General features: G+C 31.5%; 1 protein-coding gene across 2 annotated transcripts; it reads right to left on the bottom strand.

Moving 5' to 3' along the window:
• Nucleotides 1-600: 600 nt before the first annotated feature.
• Nucleotides 601-15,363, bottom strand: LOC141453098 (putative ATP-dependent RNA helicase DHX57). 2 transcript variants are annotated; one of them, XM_074125852.1, is made up of 21 exons: nucleotides 15,085-15,363; nucleotides 14,041-14,216; nucleotides 13,664-13,810; nucleotides 11,194-11,379; nucleotides 10,976-11,115; nucleotides 10,709-10,887; nucleotides 10,436-10,617; nucleotides 8,941-9,121; nucleotides 8,468-8,626; nucleotides 7,793-7,938; nucleotides 7,583-7,716; nucleotides 7,207-7,440; nucleotides 6,736-6,866; nucleotides 5,137-5,285; nucleotides 4,930-5,043; nucleotides 4,349-4,599; nucleotides 3,909-4,231; nucleotides 3,415-3,627; nucleotides 3,154-3,330; nucleotides 2,587-2,820; nucleotides 601-1,384 (listed from the first exon to the last, which is right to left on the bottom strand). In XM_074125852.1, the coding sequence occupies exons 1-21, from the start codon at nucleotides 15,187-15,189 to the stop codon at nucleotides 1,241-1,243; spliced, it is 3,705 nt and encodes a 1,234-aa protein (XP_073981953.1). In that variant the 5' UTR covers nucleotides 15,190-15,363; the 3' UTR covers nucleotides 601-1,240. The 2 variants fall into 2 exon arrangements, with proteins under 2 accessions (XP_073981953.1, XP_073981954.1); XM_074125853.1 differs by lacking the exons at nucleotides 13,664-13,810; nucleotides 14,041-14,216; nucleotides 15,085-15,363 and adding an exon at nucleotides 12,105-12,462.
• Nucleotides 15,364-15,482: the final 119 nt, after the last annotated feature.

The raw sequence follows: 15,482 nt of genomic DNA, 5'->3' as shown, positions 1-15,482 counted from the left end.
AGGGCTTAAAACGAATATTTCCGTTGAAATCTAAAAAAAAAACAACTCTTTCTTAATAGTGTAAGTAAAAAGAAAGTAAAAAAATGTTGACAGTCCGCCCAATCCCTAAAGATGGATGATGAAAACTACACAAAAACAAAGATGCTGTCTTTAAGGAAAAATAATCAACAATATTAAATCCGCGGACCCCATTATATTGTACAACTACTTCTTACAGATACTTAATTTGCTCTTAGTTTTGTGTCAATAAAAACTAGCAGAGATTTTCCATTTTTCCCCCTCTATTTCTGAACTACTTCCATAACAAACCAACCTAATGTGTGAAATCAACCTCTCGCATAAGAGTCGAATTGTGGAAATAGAAAATAAGGAATTTCTAATAAATCTAAGGATGATTTTTCCTTTTTTTTTATCTTACCGACATATTATCCAACCCACGCTATGAAATAGATTGTAATAAATAATGCAGTGCAATTATTACAATTAATGAAACTTTTTTTTTTAAATATGTTTCTGTTGTAATGAAATGCCTTTAAAAAAAAACAATCGCAGAGAAAAATGAAAACGATCCCAGGATTGGAGCAATGAAAACATTATACGAACTGTTTGAACAACCTCTCATAATAATAAAATAGAATTTACATTCGCATTATGAAAAAATAAAATACAAACATATATTTATACCAGAAGAAAAAAAAAATGAGAAGATATACCAATATTTTACATAGTATATATTGTATTTATGTATACTATGAATAAATACGTAAATAAAAGTATATGTGTATATATAAGAAAAGGAAAAATAGAAATTAATCACAATCGATCACATCACATTCAAGAAATGTTTTAGAATAATAATTGAAACATTTAACTTCGGAAAAATCATTTCTCTACATTATACCTAAATTTAAGCTTATAACATAAAATTGGAGTTCGTTTTTGTTTCTCTAATTTTAAGTTTACACAAAAGAGTACCATTCAATATATACATTTAATCTCTTGGTTCAAATAAATATAGAAGTATAATACACAAAAAGATAAATCTATCTCTGCAGAGTTTATTCCATTACTATTGTGGTAAAGTAACATTAGTAAAACACTTTAGTTACAATTGTCCTTTGAATACGATTATATATTAACAAGGCACTTCGCTTCAGATTCTTTTTTTAATTTTTATTAGTAAAAATTAAAAATATTTAAGAATTTACAACATAAGGAATTACTGTAATTACACGAATAGTTATCCATTCGTAACTAGATGTACAATTGTAGAAATAATCTTCTTGCCTCTAGGATATGTTTGTAGATTGAGACGTGGTTCTCGAATTTTTTCCTCCAATAGTTTTTGCAATTCACTCTTTATGGATTCTAAAAGTTCTGCAATCTAAAAAAAAAGTACATGAAACAATTACCCATGTTCTCAAGGAATATTCTAGGAGATCTGAACTATCCCATTCTTCCACAGACATTCTGAAAAAGCATCACCCAAATTAAAAGAAACTAGGAAGGTTATTCCCTACGAAGAAAGAATTCCCTTTGAACCTCTAGTAACTAACCCTACTCTACAAGAAAGAATTTCCTTTGAACTTCTAGTAATTAACCCTACTCTACAAGGAAACCCCAGGAATAGAGAGAAGAGCTGAAAGGGATAGCTCTCGCTGGCTATGTAACCTTCACTCAATTTTATTGCAGATGTTCCAGCTGAACCCAAATTAAAAACATGTGAGGATTCTGGATACCTTATTTTGCCATTATTAGTTAAAGAGTTATAATACGTAAAAATTTACAAATATATAACGATTTTTAGTAAAATAATTTTCTTAAAATAAACTACAATTTTTTTTATATATTTCAACAATATAATTATTTTACAACCATGAATTTTGTTGTATATAATATAAAATTTAAAATGTTTGGAAATTATTTAAATTTAATCGTTTTCATAATAAAATATGTGCTTGTAATTACATAAATTTTAATTTATATTTCCGATTCTTAATTTTAAGTTAATTGAAATGTTACCATTACATTACATATACATACATATATGTTAGGATTTTCTAAAGTTTCCTGCTTTATTTGATTGATTGAATCATACTTGAAATCATTTTGAAATCAGCATTGGTCTTATCGTAGGACCACCATAATGTTTGAATTAACAATGTTCGCCTTTTGCCGTTTCATACATATAGTCAGTCAATCATGTAGAAAGGTCGATTATAGTCAAATTAAGAGTTCTAAATAACGAATACGACTCTCTTTAGTTCGGTCTGCATGCAGAGGTGAACTGAGCAGCAACGACTAATTGACTATTTGTCATTTTCTTTAAATAATACTGATCTTTTATTAAAAATGAAATGGGCACATTCATTAACTTTGAAACGCTAAACTTTGAATGTGCCCAAATCGGAGAGTTTATAAGTTAAAAAGTTAAGTCAGGGATATTACATTTTGAATGTAATGTCAAATCATCAAATCAGTTTGTTCACTGAAATAGAATTTAAGACTACCACTCTAGAAGTCAAGTACCTTTTTTTCCTAATTCAGTACAGTATTTCGGTATGTAAAATAACTTATTCAATTTACCTCATTTGATGGGACTGAAAATAGAATCCATCCATCGTCTAAGGAAATGATAAATTCTCCATAATTCAATTCAACTTTTAATTTCCCAGCAGAGAATAGAACCAACGATAAGCAAGGTACCATTGTACAGTCTCTAACGAAAACTTTAGTTGTTTTTATTTTTTCCTGATAAACTAAATATGGACTTGGGAAGTAAGTACGATCAGCGTTCACGCTCGACGGATGTAGATGAACCTGGAACATACATACAATTTGGATTTATAGTCAGAAAAGTAGCAAAATTATTTCTAAAGGAGGTGGAATTCGGTGGCAAAATGGAAATGGTAACAAAAGCATAAAAAAAGTGGAATGACTAAACACGCATGATGGACAAATATCTTGGATTGTCAAAAAAAGGAGAGGAAATCGAAGAAGGAAATGGAAATTGTAAGACTATTGGTATCTCTGATGACGTTGTTTGAAATTTTCGTTGAAATCCTTTCAATGAAATTCTCGTCTCAAATAAAAATGTCTATCCAGTTAAATTATTATAAATTACATATTGATCGCAAAAGTGAGACTACTTACAAAACCATCATTTTTTGTTTTGAACTGTATGTCCACAGGTTTTAAAGGAGTAGGCAAAGCACCAGCCAGACTTAGAACGTAATGCTTGTCTGGAGTCATTACCTTCACAATGTTTGGATAAAGAGCCGAACAAAGTAGTGCGGCTAATAGTTTTTGATTATCTCCATTAATGTTTAGCTAAAAACAATATTAATAATAAAATAACGCTAGTTATAAAACAATAATATAAATAAATAACTGATTTAAATAAAAAAAATTTACCTCTCTACCAGTAATTTCATATATTCTATCAACACCATTGGTTCTCCTTCTATTGACTTGAATATCACCAGGAACAAAGCCAATATCCATAAGTAATTCTAAAAATTGCACTTTTATATCCGCTAGAGTGGCTAATGTCTTACTGGAAAGAAAATTTTCATTTGCAAAATTGTAACCAGCTTGTCGGCCTTTTTGTGTAGCTCTTTTCCAACACTGTAAAATAATTTAATGAAGAATTATTAGTTAATGAAAGTGATATTTTATTTGAGAGTTAAGATAAAAATTTAAAATGTGAAATACTGTAGGTAATGGCGAATGCCGTCTGCGCCACAATTTACTCTTAAAATTAAAGAAAGAAAGAAAGAACAAACAAACAAAAACGTAAATTTAAATTAAATTAACTAACGTCAATTAAAAATTCAAACTTTGAAGAAAAGCTTGAAGCTTGAGAATTGAAGGTACATTTAACTGAGTAAGAGAAACAAATTACTAACCTTATAAGCATTAAGTGTTGTGAGATGATCACTATTTCCCGTCACGAACTCCTTCTTTCTCGAGGCCGCTTCATCTTTCTTGTTTAATGGAGCAACAAAAGGACTTTTGTACGATAAACATGCTGCCATGGTTAAAGTGGAATCCAAGGCGCAAAACATTGCCCCCGACAATATAAGCTTGCCAATTCTAACGTCAACGGGGAGTGAAGCAAGGTGTTTTCCTAATGGTGTCAGACATTTCAACTCGTCCAGTGCTCCGATATTTTGTAGCCGTACTATAGCACCGGTCAGGTTTTCTTCTTTCGGTGGTTCTATCAGTCCCTCTAGAAATAGTTAAAATAAATATTCAAAAATTAATAAAAAAAAAAAGGCATCAAAACTGCTAAGTATAAAACAATTAGCAAAAAATAAAGACAAGACAAATAGCTCTAAAAACTTACGAATAACATCTAGTAGATCCTTGTCAGACAGATTAGGTAACATCTTAATTCTGAGTATCAATTGTTCTAAAGGTACACGACAAATTTCTGGTATTGGCTGCGGTTCTAATACTGTTTGGTATCTGTGACTTGTAAATAGATGAAAACATACTCCTGGCATAACACGACCAGCTCTTCCTTTTCTTTGAAGAGCGTTTGCTTTGGATACCCACACAGTTTCCAATGATTCCATGTTCTTGTTTGAATCAAAACTATATAAATTAAAATAAAAAATACAATGTATTATTGTTCTAAATATATTAAGCGAGGGAACACCTGAGGTCATTGGCGCTTGGAGCTTTTTTTCAGTGCACTGGACACTAATCTCTAGTCGCAGACAACACTGTCTGGTGATGGACTATTAGCAATAAAAGCTCAAAGGAAGAGGAAATCTTAGGTTCCGAAGCTGGTAACCAATTAGTAAGCATCTCTTCCCTGGCTGTATTTATTATTAACTTGACTAACTCAGGGAATGACGAGAGTACTCAATGCCACAGTTAACGCATTAATTCTCTTTAAAAATATTACTGAATTATATTTACCCTTTTTCTTTCATTTTACCACAATCAATAACGAAAACGCAATCATCAATGGTGATAGATGTTTCAGCGATATTAGTTGAAAGTACTATACGTCTTTCACCAGGTTTTGGCTTCCTACAATGAAGAAAGACAACAGTCGATTCAAAATCGATTTTTTTTTTCTTTTACTTAAAAAAGGAACTTGAAACTGAAATAACAATTTTTTACCTAAATACTAATGCTTGTTCTTCATTTGTTAGTGATGAATGAAGTGGAATTAACGTAAAATGGCAATCATAATTTCTTGAATTAAAAATGGAATTCGCCTTCAGTTGATCATGCATTGTCATTATTTCAGCAAAACCAGGTAGAAATACCTAAGTAAAATATGGGTATCAGAATGCAGTTACGATTTACTTTTTTATCTTTTTAAATAAGAGAATTTAACATTCAATTCCGAAACAATGGTATTATTAACGACAGGATTATATGAGTTGAAATAGTAATATACGGTCGAGACATAATGATTTTTGGAGCACCTACAGATGATTGTGACCATGTTGACAAAAATTTGTGACGAAATACTAGAGAAGGTGACCAGAAGAAGGGAAGGATTTGTAATGGGCGATTTCAATGTGAGATTGGGCAGTGACAGTGATAGTGATCGATGCTTTCGGTGAAGACTGTAGAAATGATAATGGAGAAAGACTTATTGACATATGTGAAGAGATAGTATTGAAGATAAGTAACCCCTGGTTCCAACATAAAAATATACATAGTTATACTTGGACACAAAATAAGAGAAATCTACGGTCAATCATTGATTATATTGTTCTAAGATAGAGGATTACTATGAAGTTGTCAGATGTTCTAGTTTATAGAAGGGCCGAGTTTGGTTCTGACCACTTCCTCGTCAAAGCTAAAATTGTATGGCCATGGATCAATAACCCTAAGACGCGGAAAATGAATAGAATTTCAGAGTCAGGACCTGGAAAAGTGATAGAGAATGAAAGATTTAACATTCAAGAAGTAAGAATACGTTGGCACTATCATCAATGACTTGAATGAGAATAGGATGTAAATTAAGAGGACATAACAGAGCAAATATTTGAACATAAAACGAATAAAATTAAAAAGTGGCCCACGAAGTATTAGAAACTGAAGGAAATGCCAAACTGGAAGAAGGAAAGAATGGTTAGTTGAACGAGGATATTTTGGACAAGATAGAATATGAGAAAAAGGTATACAACATATGGCTCAGTAAACAGGATACAGAAAGTAAGGACAATTATGTAAAAATAAAGAAGGAGGTAATGTATGAAATTAGGAAATCAAAAAACGAATCATGGGAGAGAATCTGTGCCAATATTAATAGTAGGATAGAGTTTACTAGATCGCAAGAGGCCTGGGGAGTGTTGAGGAAACTAAGGAAGAACTCAAATAACGCGCAGTTGAACATGATAAAGTTGACTGATTGGAAGGTGTTCTTTGAGAATCTATTGACAGACCAAACGGAGGGATTTAGGGACAGTGAGTGGGAAGAGACTGATACAGAGTGGAGAATAACCGCGGAACAAATAAAAGCAGAGTTAAGGATTTGTAAAAACAATAAAGCCCTTGGTCCTCGTGGGATATATGAAGAACAGTACGGTGGAGAAGGAGACGAAGGAACCACATCTTAGGACAGACCTACAGAATGGGGCATTTGTTAAGGATGGGTGGAGACAGAATCCCAAAGGCAGTGTATGAGATAGCGGTTCAGAGAAATCTACTACTACGCTTAGAAAAAACAAATCTCAAAGAAAAAAAAATCAACAATTGTATTACCAAAATAGAGCCTTCTCTTGGATAAGAATGGGTTCCCTCAACTATCCATGTCAGAAGATCTTCAACTAATTCGTAGTTAATTCTTTCAGTGTCCATTAAATACAGTGTTTTACAAGTTTCTCTTGAATATTCTAAACAAAGGAAAGGAAACAATAGTTAACAATTTTTTTAAACAGTTCATAGTTTAAAAGTTTAATTACTTTTTGCAACTATGTTCAGTAATTTAATCAATTCTTTGTTTCTTACAGGGTATTGGAAACTAAAGGTAAAGTTCTGGCAGAAAATAGCAGTTGTATTGAACCATTATAAAGTAAACACTTATAAAAGAATTGATGTCTATGTACTAGAAGAATAATGGCTTCAATGTTTTTTTGGTAATAAAACAACAGATTTTGAAGAAAGTCATGCATTTGAGATAAACATCACCATGCACTCAAATAGTTATCATGAAATTACCCGTTTAATTCTTACCTTTATACCTATAGAAAAACTGTTTTGGCGTAAGATATTCATCTGGTGATTTTGGATGAGGTATAAGTAATCCTCTATTTACGGTATCTATCTCCACAGCTACTTCCAAATTTTCAATATCCCTGCTTTGTTGTTTACCAACTTTTCTGGAGTATTGGGAATATTCTTCGAGTACATATCCAATACTTGTAACTACATCCTCCAAGAAAAATTGTTCGACTGGAAATGTGCGACCTTAAACATGATGAAAACAAAAACTATATCTAATAAACGTATATATATGTTTAGGGTATTCGAAATTTTCTTTTAAAAAAATGTATAACAAATCTTGAAGTTCTTTTTTTAAATAATACGATAAAATGTAAGAGACACTAACCTGGTATATTAATTACAGGTGCCTGTGAGAAATATGCCGAGAATTGTTCAGAATTTAGCGTTGCACTCATAAGTAATATTTTTAAGTCAGAACGTTTTTTCAATAAATCTCTCAAAATTAAAAGTAAGAAATCGCTTTAAGTAAAACAAAAAATAAATCAAATTTCAAGTACATTATAAATTAAAATAATTAAAAAAAAAATTACAATACCTTTCTTCACTTCTTTCATGTACTTCGTCTACAATGACATGTGAAACATTACTCAGAAATGGATCTTTTTCTAATCTCCTAAGCAATATGCCAGTTGTACAAAACAGCAATCTTGTAAGCACGCTAGTCTTTGTTTCTAAACGTATCTAATTTACAAATAAGATTGGCTTGAAGTTATGTTTAATAAAATCAAGACAAGAAAATTATAAAATCTATTCTAACATTGGCTTTTCATTCATTGGCTAACTGGTTTTGCGTCCGTTTGAGTTTCAACAAATAATAATAATAATAATAATAAAATAAACTTCATGAGTTTTGGGGAAAAAATTATCCTTCCACCATAATCTCGTACACAGAATCTTACAGAGTTCTTCCTACTTAGCAAACTTAAGTCAACTATGAAAGGAAAGCGACTTGTGTTCCCCACGGAAGAAATGGAACTAAATGTATCGCAAGAGCTTTATATCGATTCAGGAAATTTCCATTATGGACCTGTTTTCTGAAGTGCAAAACGAAAGCATAACACGTTTTGAATTACCTCCATTACCCGCTTTTAAGAGCAAATTATTGTTCTATTCTAATTCAATGAAGAAAATAAATTTCCAGTCACCTGTAAATATGACCGACCCTTATTATTATTTTTAATCATAATTAATAAAAAACAAGCAAATTTACTTGATATCCAACACTCTCAGCGATCCTTTCAATTCGCTCAGCAGCAACTCTTTCTGCAACTCCAATCGCTGAAATCCTCCTTGGTTGGGTACATATTATTTCTACATGTTCACTGCCTTTTCTATTTAACATCCAGTCATCCAACAGAAACTGAGGAATCTGCAATAAAAAGTGACAAATGATTTGGACGTTAAAGATGAAAATGTTTCAAAGTTTACAACTACGGATAATGTAAAATTGTAATTTATAGGAAATATGAGTGATGTGACAGTTTGGAACCAGCTATTTATGATGTTTGTAGGCAAAATATAATATATTTATTACAGAAGAAGGAGAATACGACCAAGATGATCCCTGGAGAGGGGTGTGTACTAAAGAAAGGGAACTTTGATAAACTAAATATGGTGGGGTACCTTCATTTAGAAGGAGAGACAGAGGAAGAAAAGGGAAAATTTATTTTTAAATTCTCTAACCTGCGTGGACTTCCCACAGCCAGTTTCCCCACTCAAAATTACAACTTGATATCTTTTCACGATGTCCACTATTTCTTCTTTTTTCGTCCAAGCGGGCAGTTCAGTTCTTTTTTCTAACATCGTTTTGTATCTCTGGTCCCTCAACTTTGTTGCAAATTTTTTGCACAGGTCATCATCTATTCTAAGGTAAATCAATGGTAAAGAAATTTAATTTAAATAATTAAAAAAAATGATCAATCATGTCAAAGTTACTAAAATGCCTCAATATAGTTATTACAATTAAAAAAGTTATATTTACTCGTATATATGAATATCTCAAATTTGCAACAACCAAGGAGCCAGCTAAAAATTTTGGGAGATGATAGCTAGTAAATTCAAAGCGATTTGAAATTTACTTCTCTGTTTCTTTTTGTACATCACGCACATTAAATTTTTATTGAACAATTTGTGTGGGAAAGAATAACCAAGAACCAGCTGAAGTAATAATTATTGGATTTTTCATTTCTTTACCAAAATAATACATTAAATTAACTTCAACTCTATCTGCACTTATCTAAACTTAAATTTATCTAAAATAAATTCCTGCAAGCATCGCTTTAAAGCTATCCGAAATCGCAGAATGTTTTTTAAACTTACGATTTCTTAATACAAAAAAATAGATAACTTCACTATTATACAAGCTCACTTCATCTCTGCAATAAAATAGTAATTTTGAAGTAAAAGCTGTCCTAATAACCATATCCTAAAATGAAAGGTTTCAAAGTATTATGTATTATTATGCCAAATGAAACTCTTTTAATTACCCTAAATAAAAGTTGTTTTGCCCTGTCGCACATGTGATGTACTATTCCTACTCGAAATTTTGAAAAATAAATTTAGACATTAATTTATCATTAGCTCGATATCTTATTAATTCAGAGGATGTTTAAATATCAGCACAGTCCGACCAAATCTCTTACAGATTGTTGAAGTGAGGGAGCACAATAAAATATTTAGGCATAAATGAAACAGATGATGGAAAGCGTTGTCCTAAGGATTTTTAAAGAGAGCTCTGCAGGCGAGTTGAACTCTTTTGATAATAGATATTAAATTATTATTAGAACAGTTAACCACTGTAAAACTACTGGGTACAATAAGTCCAAAATTCTTCTAGGACAAGACAATACCTAGAGAAGATATGTTAGTTATGTTTGACAGGAGAAAATGGCATTTTACATAAAACATTGTTCTACCTGGAATCAATTCTAGAGGATAAATAATCACTTAAAGCTTATGAGTCTCCTTTCAATCCCTAAAATCTTATAGACAAAAAACTAAGAAAGCGCAGTCAAAGTGAACAATGATAGTATAGACCCCCACCTAATCTCACGAAGAAGTTGAATCCGTAAAATGAAAACTTTAAAGTGCCTTCTCTAGGCAAGCCAAACTAGTGACTGCAAAGGAAATCACAAAAATGATCCTATAATTATTTTGAACATATCATATTTTTATGCACCTGCAAATCTCATCAGTGAGACAATCTAATTTTGAAGATTTACTACCACCACTAGCCCATAAATGATCTGCATCCTCATCATCATCTAAACCATTTTGAAGTTTCGTCCCTAATTCATCTGGTAGAAGCGACATTGATGGATCATAAAAAGTTGGCGAAGGGCCTTCCAATACTCTTAATATCTGTAATAAAAAATAAATAAATTTGCCATTTAATACCATACTTTTTAAATGTTTTGAATGAGGGACGGATTCCGTTCGAAATATTACTAACCTCTTCTTGACGATTACAAAGTAGATCTATAATAGTGTAGATGGTGGGTTGTTGCATAGCAGCTCCTTGTTTTACCTCACTTTGAAGGTGATCGGTCACTCGCAGACAGATCTCGGACGGATAATTTGACGATTGTGCAACCAATGACACTAGGGGAGGCTCTAAAGGATATGTACTTCCTGAAGAATTCAGAAAATAAGGGGAAAGATTCATTAACAAAGAAGTTTTACAAATAGACGTCTATAAGTAAACACATTTAAAATTTACCTATAGGAAATCTGACTTCAAGATCAAATTTATTTCTAGTGGGATCTTCAAGTTGCGTCATTTCTGGCTTTGAGCTTGAAGCGGGCATGTGTGAAAATTTACATCTACTTCCAAATCTACAGTAACCTTTTAAATAAAACCTGAGGGCAGTTCGAAAATTTCTTACTTTTGAATTACTTTTATTTCGTTAGATTAAGAAACAACATTTACGTATTTACCTACAAACATCCTTATTTATTTTAGTTTTTTTCCAATTTGGCATTCCCCTGGAAAATTTTGGTATATCTCTACTTCCAAAGTCAGCCAGATATTTCAAGTCTAAATGGAAAACCCATAATTGATTAACAATCTTTTCCTCGCAACAGTCTCCATATATTTCTTTTAATGAATCAAGTTCTTGAGATCTGTTTGGATGAGCAAAAAAAAAGTTCAGAACCAATGTTGAATGTTTTTACAATGTTTATTTAAGATAAAATATATTTTCTAATTATGAATAAACTTAGAAGTTGAATCTTTTCTCGATTTTCTAAAAACAAAATTGATTTTCCGATTTAAGGATAATCGAATTTAGGATTCTGTGACTTAATTTGACAAGTTGGAAGCTAAACATTATACTAACCCTTCGCTTTTTGCCTACTACCTGTTACACAAATTATCTTGCAAGAAATATGAAAGTGATTGTGCCGACCGAAATTAATATTTAACAGGTTCTGTGAGTTTCGGCGAATTAATGAAACCGGTGTGAAAGTACCAATTCTATATATAACCCTTAGACTTTTTCAAGTTAACAATGTACATTACCTTCATGAAGTATCATGAAAAAAAAAGTCGAAATATGAGAATTTTGTAACGTAATTGCTTGGTGTCTGAAATCAACGATAAACAAAGTGTCACCAGTCGACAAAACACAGCTATACCAAACACATTTACATAGTACACAATAGACTCATTTGTTTGAGTATTGATAAAGATTATAATACTTCGAAACGTTAGCGAATTCGTTTCATTTTTAACTTGACCGAACCTCAAAACCAGATCGAATATTAACTTAAAATGTTCAGTAGGCTATCAAGATTCTGTATTAATTTATCAACGCTGGTTATCAGATTTTCAGTAAAAATGTACTTACTGTGACTCTTTTACCATCCACCTCCATGTTCAAAATCAAGCTTGTCACTACCATAGATAAAAATCAACACTTCTTTTACAGACGTGGATAGAATAAATAACTTTACCACTTTTAAGACGAAACCATTTTCTAATAATGGAAAGTACATACATTGGAAAAAATATACAAAAATAAAGATTGTATCGTAAAATTTAAAAAGCTCTGAAGAGAGCTGGCTTGCAGCAAAACGTTATCAATTTATCTCCTTAAAAAATGAAGTAACTGGATTCTGGTGGATTCTGTTATGTCTCCATAGTTCTAAGTGTAAACTTGGAAATAATTACATTCAAAAAAAAAAAAATATTTAAAATACTTTTAAAATATGCATAGGAGTTTTTACAGTTCTAAGTTATCAGCTACAAAACTTCTCTGCCACTAGCCATTGCAATCCTTTATAGAGGTTGGATCGCCATTGCCATCAAAGTTTAGACACCTGATTGATTACCATATTTAACCACTCTACCACTGCGTTATAAATAATTTTTTTAAAAAAATAATTATTCTACTGAAAAATATAGTTCTAATTTTCTTTTACTAATTTCCTCCGTAAATATTTGATACAAGTTTTAGATAATGCAATAAAAATTCTATAAGAATATATGTATACATATATTCAAATCTAATTATATTTATCGCTTTAATTTATGCTCAAAGAAACAAAAGAAAAAGAAAATTAGGTACATTTGTATGATTTAGGGAGGAGAGAGAATGAGCAGCAGCGGCTTAAAAGTGGGTCTGGTGAAATTGTTATGCCATGTATACTATTGAATAAACACATAACTGAAGAGGGTATTTGTTGTTTGATGCAAGTTAATATTCAATCCAAGCAATAATAAGCGATCCGAAAAGTAACCATATGGGGAAACATCCTAAATACTTCAACACAACTAACTGATCTGAGACTAGAATCTAATCTTCTCACATTCCAATCAGTCATAGATCTATTGGAGAAGCCTTTTCCTCCACAGAAGCTTTACAAAAAAAAGCCACTACATTACGTAGAGATGTGTGAAACCACAACGCCCAGCAAAAAATCCAACCTCATCAACAGGAGCAGCAAGGGTAAGATGCTATTGGAAAACACGGCAATTTATTATCAATCATAGGTTAGACAACCATACAATTTAAAGAACTTAATGATTAGTGCAGATTTTATATGCGCAATGCGTTTTTATGTGTGAAGGAAAAAATATACATTCCAGGAACTAAGAAATACAAGAATTCTTGATCGTTCAATGAATATAGAAATAAAGGAATTATATTTTACAGTACCTCTTAGTTGAATAATGATTTCCTTAATTTGTTTGATAATATCAGGCCCGAAAAATTTAACGGTAGGTGTGCTTAATTAAATTTAAATTTATAATCGAAGATACTTAGGATAAAGGAATCTCATGGAGTCATAACTAATTCTGATGTCATTAGTACTGTATTCAGATTCTTAATGTAGTCCCTTAAAGACAATCATCAATAAAGCGTGGTTATGCATAGAGTAAATAAAAAGATAATTTGAATATCACCTTTCTTCAATTAAATTTGCAGGTGTGTCTCCTTTCTTTGGAAAATCACAGTTAAAATAACGACACATTAAAAGCTCATACGCAGCTCCTACGTCTCCTTTAACTATTTTTAATGCATCTTCACAATGATTAATGTGGAATCCGTATCTGAAAGTTAATCAATATTTTAAGATTTTGAAATAAATTTCAATGATGGTAAATGAAGGAAGTGCACAGCATGTTTCTTTGATTTTAAAAAGCTACATCTTAAAATGCTAATGAAGCGTTGATAAATTTGGGGCACTTTATTAATAGCTGTGCATCAATTTACAATTTTTCTTTGACTTGGAACAAATTAACAACACAAAATAAGTAAAAAAAATAAATAGATTACTCACCTTTTAAGTTTTAAGAGGGCAAATTTGTTCCCATAATTTGATGTATCATCATTACCATCTTTCTTGGAGAAATTTATCCCTCCTTGGATAACTAAGTTACCTCGGTCAACCCAATACTGACGATCCAGTCTCATACGTTTGTCTTTATATGATGATTTTTCTTTATGCATAAATTTCTGAAAAAAAATAAAATTGTTATGTAAAAAGATCGAAGCGAAGAATAATTCCTCGAATTTATGCTCTAAGAGTACTGGAAGACAAATTTCAATGAGAAAGTTATGAAAGTTTGTCCTTATTTCGGCGAAGTGACTTTAAGGAAATAAGTATAATCAGAAGAGACTTTAGCCACCTTAGCTCAGGCATGTTTTTTATAATACTGCAGGCTATCGGCTTTAAATATTTTTTTTATACATGGATCGTGGGTTTTTACAGATTTCTGCTTGCAAGTACATATCTCCCACTTCAACTCTAACTGAGCATAGTATGTAGCGTGGAAAACGCCTTGAAAAAAGGAGTATGTCTCCAGATGTTTCTCAAGTCGACGAAAAACAAGAGCAAATCTTAATTAATAGATGAACTTGTCTACATAATCCATGCGTGGGGTCCAATCCTATTCTAGAAAAGAATTACCTTGCTTAAAAATTAAAAACTTCGCCAAATATCTTTTTTCCACAACCTTAATATGCCCGTAACTCTACAGAATAGAGTGACCCGATGGATAGAAATTTGAATAGGATATAGGAAAACTATTTACTTCTCTATAAGAGCTGCCTAAGAGACATAGATTAAATAAATGTCAACAGATATTTTGACAAAAATCGGAAAATGCAGATTGATGTAAGAGGCAGAAGGTTCACGCAAGGACGATTGTTATTAACAGAAAGCAGAAACCGAATAATAACGAAAACAATCTTTAACCAATGCTTAAAATCTTTATCAAACAATAGTAACCGACACATATGCGTCAACATAAGTTCCCCTATTCTAGGCCAAACTATTTAATAACAATGCAAAAAATGTTTTTTAATATCATTAATATATTACCTCTCCATGTAAGTAATTAAGAGTTTCTAAGATCAGATCCTTAGATTTATCGGAAATGGTAAGAGTTTTCATTTCTACTTTTAATTCTGGACGTGATTGAGCCATTTTCACTAATATAAATATCTATGAATTCATCCGTAAACATATAAATACATTAATGCACTCTAAATTTTAAGAAACACAGAATGCTCCACCACCAATTTTCTGTGGCAACACTAGATTCTAAATTAAATATGTAACCTTCCCACCTCTCACACAAGAGCAGTTCACGGAAATGAAATGACCTCAATGTCGTGCATATGCGACTATTCGATTCATATATAAATCGATAAATGGGATGAATTTAACTTTGATGTTAAAATTGACTTTCAACTAATTTTGTATTTTATTTGAATGCA

Source organism: Rhodnius prolixus, unplaced genomic scaffold (assembly GCF_049639745.1).
Source record: "Rhodnius prolixus isolate KJV_2025 unplaced genomic scaffold, Rpr scaffold_3, whole genome shotgun sequence".
NCBI lineage: Eukaryota > Metazoa > Arthropoda > Insecta > Hemiptera > Reduviidae > Rhodnius > Rhodnius prolixus.
The sequence above is the reverse complement of the archived record's forward strand: the minus strand, read 5'-3'. Positions and strand labels throughout refer to the sequence as shown.